Source organism: Colletotrichum abscissum, assembly GCF_030869225.1.
Source record: "Colletotrichum abscissum strain IMI 504890 chromosome Unknown Scaffold_23.1, whole genome shotgun sequence".
NCBI classification, from domain to species: Eukaryota; Fungi; Ascomycota; class Sordariomycetes; order Glomerellales; family Glomerellaceae; genus Colletotrichum; species Colletotrichum abscissum.
The window spans coordinates 302,675-318,817 of NW_026850132.1; the positions used below are offsets into that span (position 1 = coordinate 302,675).

The 16,143-nt window shown below is 53.9% G+C and overlaps 6 protein-coding genes across 6 annotated transcripts; 3 read left to right on the forward strand and 3 right to left on the reverse strand.

Annotated features, from left to right (window-relative positions):
• Positions 1-354: 354 nt before the first annotated feature.
• CABS01_09545 (uncharacterized protein) lies at positions 355-4,110 on the reverse strand (the record flags this gene model as incomplete). The annotated part of the gene is made up of 3 exons (XM_060542902.1): positions 355-675; positions 751-3,918; positions 4,066-4,110. 3 exons carry the CDS (start codon positions 4,108-4,110, stop codon positions 355-357), a joined length of 3,534 nt encoding a protein of 1,177 aa, XP_060400118.1.
• Positions 4,111-4,995: 885 nt separating this feature from the next.
• On the forward strand, positions 4,996-5,336 carry CABS01_09546 (uncharacterized protein; the record flags this gene model as incomplete). The annotated part of the gene is made up of 3 exons (XM_060542903.1): positions 4,996-5,076; positions 5,142-5,258; positions 5,313-5,336. 3 exons carry the CDS (start codon positions 4,996-4,998, stop codon positions 5,334-5,336), a joined length of 222 nt encoding a protein of 73 aa, XP_060400119.1.
• An 808-nt stretch (positions 5,337-6,144) lies between these two features.
• On the reverse strand, positions 6,145-7,281 carry CABS01_09547 (uncharacterized protein; the record flags this gene model as incomplete). The annotated part of the gene is made up of 3 exons (XM_060542904.1): positions 6,145-6,562; positions 6,638-7,160; positions 7,227-7,281. 3 exons carry the CDS (start codon positions 7,279-7,281, stop codon positions 6,145-6,147), a joined length of 996 nt encoding a protein of 331 aa, XP_060400120.1.
• A 413-nt stretch (positions 7,282-7,694) lies between these two features.
• On the forward strand, positions 7,695-8,582 carry CABS01_09548 (short-chain dehydrogenase/reductase SDR; the record flags this gene model as incomplete). The annotated part of the gene is made up of 1 exon (XM_060542905.1): positions 7,695-8,582. The coding sequence occupies one exon, from the start codon at positions 7,695-7,697 to the stop codon at positions 8,580-8,582; it is 888 nt and encodes a 295-aa protein (XP_060400121.1).
• An 829-nt stretch (positions 8,583-9,411) lies between these two features.
• On the forward strand, positions 9,412-10,675 carry CABS01_09549 (FAD binding domain-containing protein; the record flags this gene model as incomplete). The annotated part of the gene is made up of 2 exons (XM_060542906.1): positions 9,412-9,800; positions 9,895-10,675. 2 exons carry the CDS (start codon positions 9,412-9,414, stop codon positions 10,673-10,675), a joined length of 1,170 nt encoding a protein of 389 aa, XP_060400122.1.
• Positions 10,676-11,303: 628 nt separating this feature from the next.
• Positions 11,304-16,081, reverse strand: CABS01_09550 (uncharacterized protein; the record flags this gene model as incomplete). Its single annotated transcript, XM_060542907.1, has 3 exons — positions 11,304-11,453; positions 11,509-14,982; positions 15,041-16,081. Coding segments are annotated over 3 exons (4,665 nt in total), but the record flags the coding sequence as incomplete, so codon positions are not given.
• Positions 16,082-16,143: the final 62 nt, after the last annotated feature.

A 16,143-nucleotide genomic window follows, 5' to 3' on the forward strand; every position in this document is an offset into this window, starting at 1 on the left:
TTACATTTCAGGATTAGGGGTATAACCATCTTTAGCTTCTGGGCAAGAGTCCCTTTTACTGCTGCTGCGTATAGTCAGAGGTGAACTTGTTTATAGAGCCCATGGATGGAATAAACAAAAGGAGGAAAAGGTTAGTCACGAAGGTATCTATTCATAGTATTCTCTCTTCTGCCGTATTACTCAAACAACAAGACATTTTTTGCGCCCCATCCTGGAGTCATGCGAGCCTCGCTCGTTCCGTCATTTCTTGACTCTGCTCAATTGTTCAATTACCAACACCACCACTTCAGCCCTAATCTCCTTCTCAGACCACGCATGAAGTGTCAACGCTACGAATCGATCCGAGTCCTCTTCTTACTCGGCAGACGCTCTGGCAAGTGCCTCGTGCAAGTGCGGCGGGAAGCGGTAACGCAGCTGCGAGGTGTACGTGGTGAGGTCGAGCGTCATCTGCTTCATCTGCTCGACCATCATGCGACGAGTGCCCTCGTTGCCACTGAACTGGCCGCCGGTGAGCTGGTCGCGCTGGCGCGTGCAGCAGATGATGGTCCACATGAGCAGATTCGGCACGTTGATAGAGACGGGCTGGGAGAGGCCGGAGAACTTTGCGGCGTAGGCGCGGATAATGCTCGGGTCGCCGCTGGCGTCGAGCGGGAGAATCTCGAGGCCGCGGATTTTCTAGAATGCCAAAGTTAGTCATCTATATGCGACGGATATGGGGGAAACAGTGAGTGGTTGCGAGGTGTCACTTACGTCCAGACATTGAGCCCATTGACCGGCCTCGACGAGGGACTTGATGGTGCTCATCTCGAGCAGGACGCGGCAGGCGACTCTGTTCTGCTCCTGGATCTTGCGGTGGAACATGGCATCGCGCTCGTACATGGACATCATCGTACGGGCAAGCTCCACGGGGTCGTCGATGGAAGCCAGGCTAAGGCTGCTGCCGGTCTCGGCCTCCTGGCCAGCGGCGCGAGGCTTAACGGGCATGAGGCGCATGGGATCCTCGCCAATCTCGAGGGAGATGGCCTCACTGAGTGCACGGCTGACAATCGAGACGACGGTATCGTACTCGCCAGCCAGGTGGTACAGAAGGACTGAGTCAGTGGTGCGGCCGTTCTCGTCGGCGAAGCTGGCAGCTTGGACGGTGACGGTGTTGATAAAGTCGTTCTCTTCCGTCAGACCGATCAAAGAACCGCGCTCCTCGATGATACCGCGTATCCGCTGGCCATCAGGGCGGATGTCGCCGATGAGCTTGCTAAATTCACGCGTTTCGAGCACGAGCTCGCGCAGGGCTTCCCAGCAGAGGTTAGCATGACGACGGCCAGCCTCGCCAGACAAGTCCATGTTGAGGCAAATGAGAGTCAGATAGTCAACAGCGGACACAACGTCGGCTGCTCTGAAGTCCCTTGTGTAGTAGCCAATCATCCTGCCAAAGTTGATCTGAACAGAATCCTTGACGTTCAAGCTGCGCAGATCATTGGAGGCGCTGAAAGGATCGGAAGGTCGGAGGAGGCCGTAGTACTCGAGAGCAATGGCGAAGTGGACTGCGTCGACGTAGGAAAAGGGGTAAAGGTACGCAATGGCCTCCTCGAACATGCCTGACAGTACCTGGAGGTAGAAGAACATGCCAAAGCTGCCACTGTTGTCTTCAGCAGAGGTCTTGGGGAAGTGCTTGGCTCCGATTTCCTTGATACTGGACTGCAGTTCGGAAAGGCCGTAAGCCTCGCTAGCCACCTCAACCGAACGGTCGCCCTCTCTAGCAAGGTTGAATTGAAGCCAAATCCAGTCGTTGATATCGGTGTTGAGGCCATCCAGACTCCGATTGTTCAGGTCACAGCGACCAATAATCTTGTAACAGGCCATCCGGAAGGGATCGATGGAGTTGTCGGGAGCGTTGCGCACACGCTGAGTGTACTCGGCATTGCATCTATCCTGCAATGTGCGCTTCAAGCGGCGGTCTTCGTTAGAAGCATAGCCGTTGAGATAGCTCTGGAATGTGCGGTCGATGCTGCGGAACTGATTGCCGTTATCATTCACATACGTCGCAGCTTCGCTGACGTGACCAGAGCGTAGCAAGTAGAAGACGATGGCCCACACATATTCACCACCAGTTTGCTGAAGGTCTGTGTTATCAGGCACCAAATCCTTTCGTGCAGAACGTAACCGGATGTAGGCTCTGATCTTGCTGACAATATCGGGGCGGCCACCGAGGTTGGCTTCGTGGGGGTGTTTTGCGATGAGGGCCTCGACTTCTTGAAGGAATTGCTTCTCAAGGTATCTGTTGGCACCATCCAACAGCCTCTTTCGCATAGATATCGAGCTGGCAGAGTTCGGCGCTTCATCCAAGTACATCTTGGCAAATTGCCGCTCCTTCGCCGTGGCACCATTGATGGTAGTCTCTGCTTCAGGATCTTCTCCGACGATCTCGCGAACAGCATGGTACGCCTCAACGATGTGTGGCGCATATGGGTCCAGAGACCGGTGCTCGACATCCGCGAGCTCTGAAAGGATGGGATAGGGATGGGCAATGAGCCGCGCCTGATTGAGGTTGCGGACCTTTTCGGAAAGCTTGTTCTGCTTCTCCCGTAGAGATCTGTCGTCAGAATTGATGTGGCCGGTCAACGAACCGCCATTGTCCGTGGACCGATCAACATCTGAGAACTCTGGCTGGTGAGAGCCGATCTTGCTTGCGTTGCCGATGACCGAGCGATGCATGCTCGACTTGCCCAGGACGCTTGCTCTGCCAGAACGAGCTCCAGTCGCCTGGCTCTTGCTTCGGCGCGAACGACCAAAGCCACCAGAGGCCTCTCTTGTCGACGCAGCGGGTCCGAAAGAAGACTCTTCACGAGCCTTGATGCCAAAGTGCTCGTAGATGCGCTTGCGCTGGGCGTCCCATTCCATCGTCACGTTGTCCTCCAAGAAGTTATCAAAGTCGCGGACCGATCTCTCTAAGCCGTCCGCAATCATGCTCATCGTCGTCTTCGTCTGGAGGTTCGCGAGGTACGTCTCGACGTCGATTTCGGCGGGTGAGTAGCCAGAGGGTCTCTCGACACGGCCAGTCTGCAGATCGAGGGATCCGAGGTCTTTCGCGGCGGTAGAAGGATCCACGCCAGATGCAGCGAGGAGGTAGTGCGCTCTACCATCGGAAGGACGCTCCTGAGCCTTTGTTCCCAGCTTCTTCAAGCGTTGGCGAAGGTCGCCCAGGCCCAATTGCAGACTGGGGAGGTCCTCCATGCCATTTTCGCCATCTCCTTGCTTCTTGCTCTTGGCGAACAGGCTGTCAAAGTATGCGCCTGACGGTTGACCCTGCTGGATTTGGGACTGGTTGTTTGTATTCTGCTGCGGTTGCTGCGATGAGGGGAAGAGTGAGCCGCCGAGAGTGTTGTTTGCAGTAGTCTGGCCGAAGGTCGAGCCCGTCGTTTGCGCCTGGGGTTGGTTTTGTTGACCACCTCCAATGGCGCCGAAGAGAGATGGCTTCTGTGCCGTCGATGCTCCCAGCCCACCCAAGCCTCCCAAGCTGAGTCCGCCTGATTGTTGCTGCTGGCCTTGTTGCTGCTGTTGTTGCTGAGGCGCACCAAACAGCGAGGATCCTGTCGCCGGTTGTGCCGTCGTCGATGTGCCGAAGAGACCGCCGGTGGTCGCAGGTTTGGCCTGATTGAGGTTTCCGAATAGACCGCCTGAAGCAGGCGTAGAGCTAGTCTGTTGGGTGCTGGTCGTGTTCTGCTGTCCAAACAAACCTCCTCCTGTGCTGCTCTGTTGCTGGGTTCCGCTAGTCGAGGTTCCCAGACCACCCAGAGGGTTGTTGCCGAAGAGCGACATATCGTAAAATTTTCGTGGTCGCGTCCAGTCGTAGGCTGGGTTGGGCGCAACGGTGAAGGGGATTTCGAAGGTGTTGTCAATGGATGAACGCGCTTGAGACAGCTGGCCAGGCGCGTTTGGAGGATGAAATTTTGAGGTTTGGGAGAGCTCTCAGCCAGAGCTCCACTGATTGGTGGGGAGCGACCAGGCAACGGCCTGCATATATTCTCCGCACGGGGAAAGAGTTGCCCGCCATCCTTCAGCACTTACGGCCCCAATTACGTGCGCCGTCTCCTCCGACCCGGATGAAGACATTCGGAGTCCGTTTCCACATGAGCTGGAATACAATCATGATAGCAGGCCATTACTGTGACGAGCTGCAGTGGCTCTGCTCGTGTTTGGACCTCTCATCGTATGAAGAAAGCATTGGATTGAAGTAAGCTGAGCTATTGCAACACCCTGGAGCTCTCCAGCCAGATCAGACGACTTTGTATGTGAGCTAGCTAAGCTACCGTATTCATTATCATGTTATGTATCCTGAGATTTATTTCCTTTTCCACTCGTCGCTCTTCCATATGACTGTTCTTATCTTGGCAGGTAGTGTCCAATTTGTGCGCCGCCATTTCTTAATCACGCAAGCACCGGTAGACGCAGACGGCCGATGTTGATTTGCGAATGACGGATATGGTCTTTATATGAGTGATACTGAGCCGACAGACATGTCAGTCAGCGACCGACTTTGCGGTGAGATACACATATAGTCAAGCCTGAATTTGAGGAATGTATTACTACTAAAAAAGGGTTGCTTCATGACTCGGCGACACCAACCCGGCAGATTCGGAAAGCCATTTTACAGCGGTGGGCTCGCAGATTATACCAACAGTCCCCACCAGTCGTTATAGTCGATCGTATCAATTTGCCAGGAGTTGAGACCCTAATTCGATTGCCGGCGGATGGTCAAACGCCGTCGGTGATGATGATACTCTCCGAAGACGAGTCGCAATTTTTCTTGTGTCGATATCCATCCAACGTTGGGGGAGAGCCAAAGACTTGATTTGACAACCGGAAGAATAAATAGTCTGATAGACGACGTCAACTTACACACTCCTTTGACATCATTATCAGACTTCGATTTTAACCAGATCCCCTCACACTCTTCAGGCTCGCGTTATTTTTGCAATTACAATCTGCTCATCAAAAATGCGTTCCGCCACATTGCTCCTCGTCATTTGCAACGTTCCGGCAATCTTCGCCACTTGCAGGTCCGTCACGCAGCCATGCGTAAGTTCTTCTGGAGATACCAATGGCAGTTGAGGAACTTGACTTTAACTGACGATATTCCCCAGACTAATTTTCAAACTTGCTATGGGTTGGAAATGGCATCGACCTGTGCTTCTGACGAGTACGTGAGTCGTGAAGGAAGTTGCCAGTCTGTAACATCTGCTACCAACAGTCATGTCACGGTAAGCCATCTCTCTTCCAATAGATAGAACATCGTGGCTGATCGAAATTTCCAGTGCGAGTGTTGTAAAAAGAAGTGAAAGAAAAATGGTTCGTTGGGGGTGCTGGGGCGAAACCCAGACCTTTTAAGTTGAAGGCGGCAAGGCAATCTCGTCTCACGGAAACAAGTGTGTCAGCTATCTGGCCCTACTGAGACACCGTGTATTAAGTTAGAAGATGCCCACGAAATAAGTCTGTTGTCTCTCAGCCACGAACATAGATCATACAATTAGAACAGCCCGGCTTTTGATCGATTAGAATCCCATTCATAGCGATTATTTCCCGGGAGTAACTTTATCGGCAAGCTGACCAAACTCCCCTGCTCCAAGCGTTGTCGTTCCCTTTGACTTTCCCTTCAGATGAACCAAGTAGGCTCAGGTGTCAATTCCCATAGTAACGATGTCTACCAGGCATTGGACCCGTGTCTAGTCCCGTGCCTAGGCCTATGACAGTCACTACATCCCCTGTCTTCCTGTCTGAAGTGGGTTTGATAGAATGATACTATCACTCATCGCTGCCAGTATATAAGCGTTATTCATAGGACCCGTTTGTAGATGGCAGTCTGAGGCTAGCAGCAACCGCAGGTGATGTGAGTGCCATAACATTTCCAAGCGGCTGACGTCCAACGACGAGTAAACCTCAAGTCCTCAAAACTAACATTATATTAGGTTGTGTTATGTCCTTATAGTACTCTCACGTGTCTCCGTACTTTGTGTACGACTAGTCAAAAAATTCAATGGATATGGAACATCAGACTATCTAGGATGATGTCTCGTTGGAGTTTGTAGCTGTTCCCGTGAATAATAATGATATCTGACTGCGGAGCTGCATACCCTCCCATCATATCCTTCAAGAAGAATCGTCTCTCTTCTTCACAAACTCCGTCTCAAAAGGAAGCCCATTCGACATCCTCACCGCACCATAAAGCGCAGAGACGTCCAGCTGCCGGCCGACCGACTCGCCGTACGCTTTCGCCACCTCCAGATTCTTCATAACAAGCGAAGACACACCGAGTTGCACTCCCAAATCCGTCGCAGCAGTCTGAATCTCTTGCCCGCCTAGAACCGCAAGACCAACATCTGCCCACGGTCTTTCGCCTCGTGGCGGCATGTACGCCCCGGTGGTCAGGCGCTGCGAGATCATGAGCCCTGGCAAGCCGTGCTGCTGCTGGATCAAGTTCTCGACGTCGGCAACCCCTAATCCAGCCTTCTCCGCAAGGACGTGAGCCTCAGCAATGACCTCTATCATACCGATTCCGAGTGAGTTTCTGTTTGATATGTCTTAGTACCTTTTCTCTCATAAAGAAGAAGGAAAAGAAATGTCTGGAGGTTCAGCTACTCACGCAACAGCTTTCAGACTGCTTGCAAGCCGCACATCATCTCCGAGTCTCAAGATCCCTCTACCCATCACCCCAACAATGTACGGGTTGACGACGTCGATGGCAGCCTCCGCCCCTGCCAATATCCAAAGAAGTTGTCCCTTTGCGGCTACGGGGCTGGCACCAAGGACGGGAGCCGTGACGTACTCGGCACCCTTTTCTCTCAACCTCGACCTCACTTGAGCTGAAATTTTGGGATGAATGCTCGAGGTATCGACAACGACTTTCTTGTCAAAAGGGATAGTCGCACCATTTGACTCTAGTATTGTGTTTATCACTGTTTCAACCGCATTTCCATCGCTTAGAGACAAGAAGATGATGTCAGATTTCGCGGTAAGCTCATCAAGGCTGCGAGAAACAGCACCCAAGGTTTCCAGGGCTGCACCCCTGGACTTGGTGCGATTGTAGAAACTGAGATTCGGCGCGCCCGACTGCGAAAGGTGCTTTTGTAGGTTGGTCGCCATGCCCAGCCCCATGGAGCCCAAACCTGTTTATTTGCGCGTGTTAGTGAGGTGAAAAGTAATGGGATTTCTAACGGGAAGGTCCAACTTACCTATCCATCCTAGCCTCAGGCGAGGACTGGCTGCGGGTACAATAACACTGCTCATGATGTAATGCGTATGATCCTGAAACTGATTTGTTGAAGTGCTATTTCATGATGAGAGCTTGGCAAGACACCTAGCTTTTTAAGCTTTGGGGAATTGCACATTGTAGAGCTGCCAGTCAGCCTTGATGACACTGCAAGCCTCCGGGGTAGGATCTAAATGTCCGACGGAGGCGGCGATTACATCCTTGGATTTTTAAGTTTAGAAGCATTTCTCATTGACGACAGCAGTTCATCGATAGCTCCTCATGTTTCGTATCAGATATCTTGAATTCTGTTGATCTAGACGTAAACGCGCATGAAGTGCTAGGTGTGCATATAAATAATCGCGGCATTCCTTCCTTGGCACCAATACCAATAAGTGACTTCTCGCATCCTCACTCAGATACTCCGTCAATAACAGCCCACCTCGTGACTATGGCATCTCAACCACTCCCAGTTCTTGTCATCATTGGCGGCGGCGGCATCGGTCTTGCCACAGCCCACCGCCTTGGCCCTGGCCGACGAGTTCTGTTTGCAAGCCGCTCCCCCTCCACCCTCGACGCAGGGGCCGAATCCCTCAAAAAGAAGAGCATTGAGGTTACCACGAAACAGGTCGACGTGTCTTCCTATGACTCCGTGGCGGCCGTCGCAAAGGCGGCCGCAGCCCTGGGCGCCATCGAGGCCGTCGTACTCACATCCGGCGTCAGTGCGGTAGTCGGGTCAGTCGAGATGATTCTGACAGTGGACATCCGGGGCACCGCGAATGTCATTGATGCGTTTGGCAAAGAAGTTGTCATGCCTGCGGGTTCTTCGCTTGTTTGTACCGGTAGTATAGCGCAAGGCTTATGCCCACCCATGTCCCCAGAGCTGGAGACGCACCTCGCTACGGCACCGCTCTCATCCCTTTTGTCTCCGAATCAGGAGCTTGATCATATGATTAGTGGAAAGAGCAGAGTTGCATATTATGTTGCGAAGAAGGCCAACTTCCTGCGGGTTCAGGCAGCGGCGGCGTCGAGGGAGTATGCCGGCAGAGGTGTAAGGGTTAATTGTGTTAGTCCCGGGATGACGGAGACGAACATGCTTACGGCAGAAAAGTCGGTGGATATGGTGGGTGATATGATTACTGCTGCGCTAAAGGTTCATCCTTTGAAAAGGGCGTCCGCGGCGGATGAGATTGCTCAGGCGATTGAGTTCGTTGTGAAATGCGGCTACGTCAATGGAGTTGACATCCTCGTTGATGGGGGAATCAGCGCGGTCGAGTTGTGGAGTAGCATAGTCTATCCTGAAAAGGCAGCGAATCTGAGGAAGTCCATTGAGGAATAGCTCTAGAATTCAGGCTTAGTATAAATCTGGATTTGGTGAGAGCATCAACACCGGGTAATCTAACTCGCAAATCTGCCAGAATGATTGTCGATTGAAGGGGAAACAGTTGAGATGATCGATCAGCTAAGAATATCTCATTCACGATCAGGCTCAACTTTGCTGAAGGAGAAGAGAAAGAGCTTCAATCTGGCTTTTGCTTTCTGACATTACCGGGACTTGATTTCTTACATGTTTTTAACATCAAACTAATGTCCTCGACCAGTATCGCGCCGTGATGTTATACCTCTTCTGTTCATGGTTGACTAAGTTAGTACTACAACGGAACCTCACCTCGGATTCTAAGGATAGATAGACGAACGCAGGCACTCAGTAACTAGGGAATTACTTCCGTGGAAATGAGACCCAACTTGTGGCACCCAGCATCTTTATTTTCCTCATAAGCTAACAACAGTCTCTGCCCAGACTTGAGGATAACTGCGATGCAGGACTGTTACAGGGGACATTCGCAAACCACCAAAAACTGGATCAATCAACAAGGGAGTAGGATGGATGACATGTCAGATGTCGGCCGACAGTGACGGACACGGAAACCCACGCCGCATAGGCGCACCTTCAGCCGAGCCCGTCAACCACTCACGCCGCAGACTGCAGTTATTGCTGACGGTGTGGGGTCATTCGACTTCTCAAAGGATCTGTCCGTCTTACATGTATAGTCTATTTGAACTGAATCTCGAGCTTCATTCTCATCATGAGACTTCGCCCGTCTATCGCCAAAGTCTAGCATTCTCAAGGACTTCTCCATCGAACGCCACAAGAACCTCTCCCAACAATGGCCAACCCAACATCCTCACCGCCCCGGTCCTCACGACACCCCCTCCTAACAACCCTCTTCACAACAGTCTTCGCCCTCCTCGCAGTCGCGGGCGTCTACTTCATCCGCATCCAACCGGGCCACACCTCCTTCACCCGAAACCTCACCGACCTCGTCGAGACGGAGAAACTCCAAGACGGCTCCCGTCTCTACACGACCTACACCGGCCTCAAACCGCTCGACCTCGGCCTCACCTACCTCGTCGCCTCCTTCGCTCAGGGACCTCTGAGCCTCAACGAGCCGGCCAGGATCCAGCAGATCCACTTCCTGCTCAACTTCTTCCCGGCCGTGGTGGTCTTCAACGTCGAGGCCTATCGCTCCAGGAACCGATGGAGCTTCCTCAGCTTGTAAGCCCCCCCTTCCCTCCCTCCATCACGACTTTCTCAACCCACCCACCAAAGCTCAGAAGCACAAACAAGCAAAACTAACACGATAACACAGTCACGCCGCCTGGGCAGCGCTCTATCAAACAGTAGGCGGCGGCGTCATAATTCCCCTCTACCACCTCGCCTACACCCTCCTCACCACGCGGAAAACCTACCTCGTCTCGGGCGGCGACGTGCCCCTCCCCCTCGCAAATGCCCTCCTCCCGGCCTCCCTCCTCATCTTCGCCCTCCCCACCGCGGCAATGTACTACCCCTGGTCCTCCCCCCGCCTAGCGCAGAACCTCATCGCCTTCTGGCAGGTCGTGCCCGTCCTCGTCAACGCCGGGATCTGGCTCCTGGCAAGCACTGTTTACAGACCCAAACAAACTCCTGAAACTAAGAAGACGAAGACGGCCGCCCGCAAGCAAACAACCCTCGTCCTCCGCCGCCTCTACTCCACCGCCATCCTCGTCGCCTCAGCATCCCACTTCTACACCCTCTACACAATCTTCACCTCCCAAAACAAATCCCTAACCCTGACAAACGTATTCCTTCCACTAAGCGACATCTCAACCGGCGACGTCGGCACAGGCCTATTTCAAATCTTCCAGTGGGATTTCTGGCTCATCTTTGGCTCCTCGAGGCTGTGGTGCGCCCTCGTCGTCTACGACGTCCAGAAGCAGCGGCAAGGCAGGGTCAACCCCAAAAGGTTTCTGGCGTACTACGTCCTGGCCAACAACTTGGAGTTCGTCGTCGGGCCGGGGGCCGTGTTGGCGGGTGTTTGGCGGTGGAGGGAGGAGAGATTGGTTGAGATCGAGGCCATGGCTGGGCGTCTGGAAAAGGAGCACTCTCTCTAATTGGAGATCAAGTGAGACCATATCGAGATAGCTTCCGACATGTCCAGAATGATTTACATGTTGCATCACTTCAGTGGACGGACCTGAACGCACAGGACAAATGTACCAGTGTCGACATTATTCCCCGGCCTAGATCGATAATGTCTGCCTCTATGTAAAATAGTTGGAAAAGCACCCCTTGCTATATAATACTCGACACAGCCATCTTTGATCCTCTGGACCGTGTCTGCTCGCTCAGCAGAGCTACATGCATCGAGACTCCTCGCGGTACTCCAACGAATGAAGAAAAATAACAAAGTGAACTATCAAGAAAGATTTGAAGGGCTGAAATTGCCCAAGTGAGATAGATGACTTACTGGTTCCGTGGGGAACTTCTTTCCGTACCGGCGCTGCGCAACGTCCAAGTCCTTAACCCAGACCCAAAAAACCGACACGGCATTCCTTGGCCGTGCCGGTCATCTTATCCCAGTCCTAGTCGCTGTAGGTAGGGGGCGAAACTCTGTTCCACATATGTCCCCCGCAAATATCAACTCCGTTTCTCCCCTTTGATCCGAAAAACAAGAACCGAACAAGGCCATACATCTGACCGAATGCGTGACGTAATTGGTTTGAAGCAAGTCGACATGGTCTACAGGACCTCAACAACACGGTCCTGAACGTTCCTGACAATCTCCGGAACCTGGTCCACCTTAGATCCAACCATGGACCAGGCCGCGGCAAAGTAGTGAGGATAACGGCTGTATAACATAGCAGCCAAAATACATGTAAGAAGGGGAATCTGGTTCAAGTCAGTCTAACGGGCCAATTTGGAATGCATGCGTGGTGGAGCTTACCCAAATGAACCACAGGTTCTTGTCGCTGCGCATGCCCTTGAATTTAGCCTCGTGGGCCCGGAGGAAGTTCTGTTGCTGTTCCTTCGTAATGGCACTCTTGCGTCCAATTCTGAGTACGCTTGGCACTGGCGCCGTGCTTGACGATGCCTCCGTGACCTCGATTGTCTGCGTGTCATAAATGGTCGCACATTTGATATCGGCAGCAGCCTCAGCGGCGGCTCCGAGGGCGGCGGCTTGTTTCTTGTCAAGTTCATCTTGCGGGAAAATTTCGTCATAGGACGGCGGCGGTGCCGAGTTATTGTTGGTGTTCCGGAACGATGACAGATCCCACCATCTTCCGTCCATGGGCCTGGGTGTCTCCTCGTCTGCCGATCCAGGCCGTGAGCCCGACATGCCCGGCATGAGCGAGGTGACCCTACCCATGAGAGGATTCTGCTGGAGGTATGCATGATAGTCGGGGAGCATTGGCATCCTAGGTAGAGCAGGCATCTGCGGGAGGTTGGGGAAGTGCATCGTCATGGCTTGCTGGAACTGTTGGATTTGGGCGGTGAACTGGTCTCTGACGGCTGAGGCAATGGCTGTTGTGGGTGACGCCAGTCCGGGCTGAATCTCGTCTTGACCCCTTTGGAGGATGCTCTGTCTGTCAGGGCGCGGCGTGAACGCATGGCTGCTGGATCGGCGCCGCATGTCAAGCCAAGAGTCTTCTTCTTCCTGTTCGTCATCTTCGTAATCTCCCGACGAGTACTCGGGGCTTTCTTCGCCGTCGTCTGCAGACTCCGACTCGCTGGACATGCCCAAAGGATCCCACAGCGATCTCAGGGACGCGGCACTGCTTGCTCTGCTGTGCAACGAGCCACCGCTCCTGGAGCGGATGTGACGCTCGCAGCGACGGATGTGATCGATGACCTTGCGTGAGCGGGCAACATCGGCAGGGCGAAGTCCCGAAAGACTGCGGATCGTGGGGTCGGCACCCGCCTGCATCAATCTGCGAACGATTGACTCATGGTCGTTCATTGCTGCAAGATGCATGGGAGTGAAGCCGCCCTTGTCCCGCAAGTCTGGGTTAGCACCGCGTGCCAATAGTCCAGCAATGAAGCGATGGTATCCCAAGGCACAGCCCATGTGCAACATTGTTTGACCAGTGGACCTTCTCAGATCAAGTCTCGACATTCTCGGGTTGTCATCTAGATCGATGAGCTCCAAGCACTTCAGAAGTTGAGATTCGGTGCTCATGTTGAAGGTGCTTCCGCCAAAGCCGCCGACACTACCTGAGGGCCCAGACGCACCCCAGCTTGAGTCACCCTGACCGATAATGCGCTGAGCAAGTTCCTTGACATCAACCATTTGTCCAGACATCTTATGACCCAGGATTGAGAGAGCCGTTCGAATGAGCTTCTCTTCGTCGTCGTCGACATACTTGAACATTTGATTCTGTTTGGACATAGCGGGGAACGGTGGTCCAGCTTGCGTTTGACTCTGCTTGAAAGTAACAAGAACAGCTCCAGAGACAGGCGAGGGAGGCAGAAGACAGACAAGGGATGATTCGCCCCAGAAAGTAGTTGTGGTGGCCTTCTGGTCGCCGAACAGCACTTCGAGACCCTGGTAGAAGCTGGCTCCGAGGATCGTAACCTCGATGCCACCAGACTTCGGACCTTCGTTGGGAATGATCTTGTGAATGGTTGGCTGTGGCCGCGCTGGAGCAACGGCGTTCGTCGGCATGTATGACATCGTGTTGAACTGGTTCTGCGACACCACGTTCACACCGTTACGCAGTCCACTGGGGCTTGCAGCGCGGCTCTGGTGTGCTGATGCGGGCGCAGAGAACATCGGCATGGCGACGTTGTCCATGCTGGCTGAGCGATTGGCATTAGTGAACAGTGTCTGGTCGTTGCTGTTAGGCGTAGGCGGGCCAGTAGCGTATGCTTGAGGCATGGGTGGTGGAGCACCGTTCTGAACAAACACAGCTTCAGGAGGAGTTTGGAAGCTGGTCAAGTTGGGCGTGAATGGTGATGTCGATGCAGAGGCAGCCGTGGGGATTGGATTAGGCATCTGCGTTGGCGGGGGCGTCGTGTCCAGGCGCGTCATTGCCATTCCTATCGGTACTCTCGATCCTGTGCTGGCCTTGCGCTTCTTGGTCTGAGGTCCGCCATGCGCGTTCGGAGACTGCGGTCGCGATAATGAACGAGGGGTAGTGCTCGAAGCTGGAGGTGCTGGCGCTTTGGCGGTCGTGTTCGCAACTGGGAATTGAGGAGCGGAATTGCGGTGCATATTTTGCAGATCGGAGCTGGAATGAGACAGTCGGAAGGGTGTTCCTCCATTGCTGAGTGGGCTGGATTCCATCGGAGCGTTCATCATAGGTACCAAGTTGCTGCTGTTGTTCTCCGGGGCTTGGGTCGCAGGTGGGTTCAACTGTTGCGGGATCGGGTGCGTCTTGTGATCGTCAGTGATCATTATCGATTGAGACATCTCCTGTGCCACAACCCGATCTTGCCAGTCCTTAATGGTGAAGATGACCTGGAATCCCAGTTTCTCGGCATGGTGCCTGCAGTAGCAAGCGATTCTCATCGGGGCATCGACTTGCATGGCACCGGGGGGCGCCACAGGCTCCGGCCGTCCTGTCACTGTAGAGTCTGAGACGACGCCGTTGGGTGTCTGCCACTCCTTCACTTCTTGTGTGTTGAAGACAATCACCCGCCTAGTCTCGTCACGATTCCACATCTCCTCTTCCTCAACCTTCTTGATCTTCTTCCTTGCGGCTCGTTTACGCTCACGGGTGATACAGCCGGCGCAGATGCGCACTTCGCCTCCGTTCTGCGGCTTATTCTCCTCATCATCCTCGTCGCTAACGGATCGGGCGTTCATGACGGGGCTGTGGGTGGCGGCTGCGGCGCGTTGGAAGGCCTTGCGCTTGTTGTCGTCGTTTTGCATCGCACTAGTGCACACGAGCATGGTGTACAGTTCCAGCATATCGGGTGTCCGTTCGGCTGGTGGCTTGGCTAGTAGCTTTGGCTTCGAGATGGTGTGCACTGGCAGGTGTAGACGCTTGATACCAGGAGGTAGCGGGAAAAGCGTCAACTTAATGGGAATCTGCGTCTCAACGCGCGATTTGGAGGGTGTCGGGTGGATCGTCAACCGACAACCACGGCTGAGGAAATCAAAATTCGGCTGAGTAAAAATCGGCATTTGTTGCGGCATCGGGACCGGAAGACCATCGTGTTGGTGGTATTGCGGTTGCATAGGCATATTGGCAACCATCTGATGCGCCGCAGGATCCAGCTTACCAGGCCAGAAGCCTTGAGGGTTCATAGCACCCATTGCGGCAGCGTTGAAATCTGGTGCGCCGGGCGAGGGCGAACTGTTGAAGAAGGCTGAAGGGGATGCCTCATGACTGGTTATCATGTTCTGTGACATTGGAGAGCATTCTCTCGAGTTGGTCATCTTCAATCCATTCATGGGCTGCGATATGGAGTATTGCTGAGTGGGGTTAGCTGGGTTCTGTTTCTGTTGTGTCGCGCAGCGAAATTCCACTCACTGAGTTCCGCTTGCCGTGATTTGCGTTTCGGGGATTGCCCGGAGCGATGGTTTTTGGCGGTCCATTCGTGTGAATGGTGGGCATCTCTGGCGACTCCATGCTCATGGCACCGGCTGCGTTGGGACTACTCGAAGCACTCTCAAAGTCAAAGGACTCGTCCATAAATTTGTCATCGTTCAAATCCAGGCCGTCGGGCAGCGTCGCGTCGGCATTTGCGCCGAACATGAAGATACTGTCTTCTGGACGACCGACAAAGGCCGAGGCGTCCCAGTCGTGCTTGACGTCGGCTCCATCGGTCATCATTACGTCGGCGGTCTTTCCTGAGGCGGAGCTGGCGGTCCTTTTCGAGGACGCAGAGTCGGAGGAAGAATCTCGGAAGGAGTCGATGAGGGAGTCGGGCGAGCCAGCGGCGACGGTACCGGTAGCCAGCAGGGTGGCTCGGGGTTCGAGCGACTTTGCTTCGTGAAGCGACTGAGGAAAATCGGAGATTTTGAGGGTATCGTGGGCGTTGAGATCGAAATTTGTCGGCAGAGGACTCGAGTCACCGAACGGATTGTTCTCGTCGTATTCCAAGAACTCGTTGAATTCGCCGGTGGGGGACATTCCCGGAACGGCTGGCATAGGGCTGGCACCGATAGCGGCACCAGCAGTCGTCATACCTTGGCCAGAAACAGTGATGATGGATGAAAGCTGTGTGCGTGTTGTGTGAGGCCCGACGACGACGGCGACGACGACGGAGATGGCGACGAAAGGGGAGGAGGTGAAAGCTCGGTCTGGGGATGTTGTGGGGAAAAGGGCGTCTCGTGGTAAAGTGGTGTAGACCAGGCGGTGGAGTGGGGGCCCACCGTCCAGTGTCCCTCTAATGCGAGTCCGACCCGGATTTGCGCTGGGCGAGGTGGGTTTGTGTTTGATTGTCGCACTGGGTTGGAGCCAGGATGTGCGGCGGATACACGGTGTAACCTGTTGCTGACGAGCGGCCGTCGGGGCAATTGGGTAATAATAGTCCTGAGAAATGGTCGGTGGTTGAGCGTTCGGAGGGGCCCTGTAAATCCTTCCTCTTGTTGTCTGTATTTGTTCCTTCGTACGGTGCGGAGCTTTTGTGC